This window comes from Ursus maritimus, unplaced genomic scaffold (genome assembly GCF_017311325.1).
Source record: "Ursus maritimus isolate PB19 unplaced genomic scaffold, ASM1731132v1 scaffold_4, whole genome shotgun sequence".
NCBI classification, from domain to species: Eukaryota; Metazoa; Chordata; class Mammalia; order Carnivora; family Ursidae; genus Ursus; species Ursus maritimus.
Genome location: NW_024426552.1, coordinates 47,211,422 through 47,212,572, shown reverse-complemented (window position 1 = coordinate 47,212,572; position 1,151 = coordinate 47,211,422). Strand labels below are relative to the sequence as shown.

The following is a 1,151-nucleotide window of genomic DNA, read 5'->3' as shown; positions in this document are numbered from 1 at the left end:
TGGCTTGGAACATTCCAATACCACTTTGCCTTTGATTAAACCGCTCTGCGGAATATTAACTTACTGTGATTACAGCTTACACATTTAAAAAAATTACTCAAATATGTACATCGTGGCCGACAAACTAGGACAATTTTCTAAACTGATGGGCCCTTTGAAAGACCTAAAAATGAAGATCAGTCTAAAAATACTAGACTGAGTTCATTGAGGACTGGGCTAATTCCTGAAGTACTGTAATACATGTTAGTTGAACGAATTCCAGTTTACAGACATCCACTTTCTATCACCTCAGCATTTTATGTTTTAAAAAATTGAGGTCTAGTTTTTCTTTTTTTCTGGTCCTTTAAAATTGACGAATTTGATCCTCTCGGTTACTGTGACATCTTTTCCTCCGCTTACCAAATACGTTTCTACTCCAAACGCTAAACCAATAGCTAGGCTAACCGGTGACTTTACTGAGTTTAGGGACGCTCCTTGAGGACAAGTATATCAGAGAGATCGTAAGTAAATACTGCAAAAAGGGTAACATTTTAATTTAATTTCAGGAGTAACGTTTTATTATTTTTCTGGTTCACCTCGCGAGAGCCACTAAACTACAGGAATTACTAGTTTCCCCTCTTTCAATTTTCGGTTTACCCAGTCTTCAAAGTAAACAAAGCCTCTGACGATCTCGGGCTAAAACCATGCATGCAACCTCACTCTCCCATAGGTGCACAGATGATAAGAAAGGCTCCACTAAACAAGCACTCGAGGCGGCAACCCGCACAGAAAACAAGTCCCAGGAAGTGATTTCCGGGTGAGGTGGGAGGGGCGGCTGATTTCCGGTCTGAGGGCAGGCGAAGGCTCTTGCGCAAGCGCCGTTCGCACTTTCCTGGCTTTCCCCCCTCCCCCTCCCCCCTCCCCCAGCCTGAGGGGTCTTGAGGTGACAGCGACTGCAACTGCGACTCCAGCAGGAGGAGGAGAAGATGGACAAGGGGAAGGCCGGGCGACGTCGATCTTCATCCGGTGAGAAAGGGTCAGAGGAGGGCTGAGCATATTCTTTTCTACCTTGGGCAAATGGGAGGCACAAGCGGCGGCGGGTGCTGCGGCCCAGAGCTGTGAGGGCTCGGGGCTCGGGCTCGGGCTCGGGCTCGGGCTCGGGCTCGGGCTCG

The 1,151-nt window shown here is 47.7% G+C and overlaps 1 protein-coding gene across 2 annotated transcripts in view; it reads left to right on the top strand.

Annotated features, from left to right (window-relative positions):
- Positions 1-359: 359 nt before the first annotated feature.
- SENP7 (SUMO specific peptidase 7) overlaps positions 360-1,151 on the top strand; it is a 155,316-nt gene continuing 154,524 nt past the window's right edge. The window contains exons 1-2 of one of the 2 annotated variants that reach the window (XM_040621177.1): positions 360-500; positions 710-1,005. In XM_040621177.1, the coding sequence (XP_040477111.1) occupies positions 966-1,005 (40 nt within the window). In that variant the 5' untranslated portion in view covers positions 360-500; positions 710-965. Of the gene's footprint in view, positions 1,006-1,151 lie in introns of both variants that reach the window. The other variant, XM_040621178.1, reaches the window with a different exon arrangement.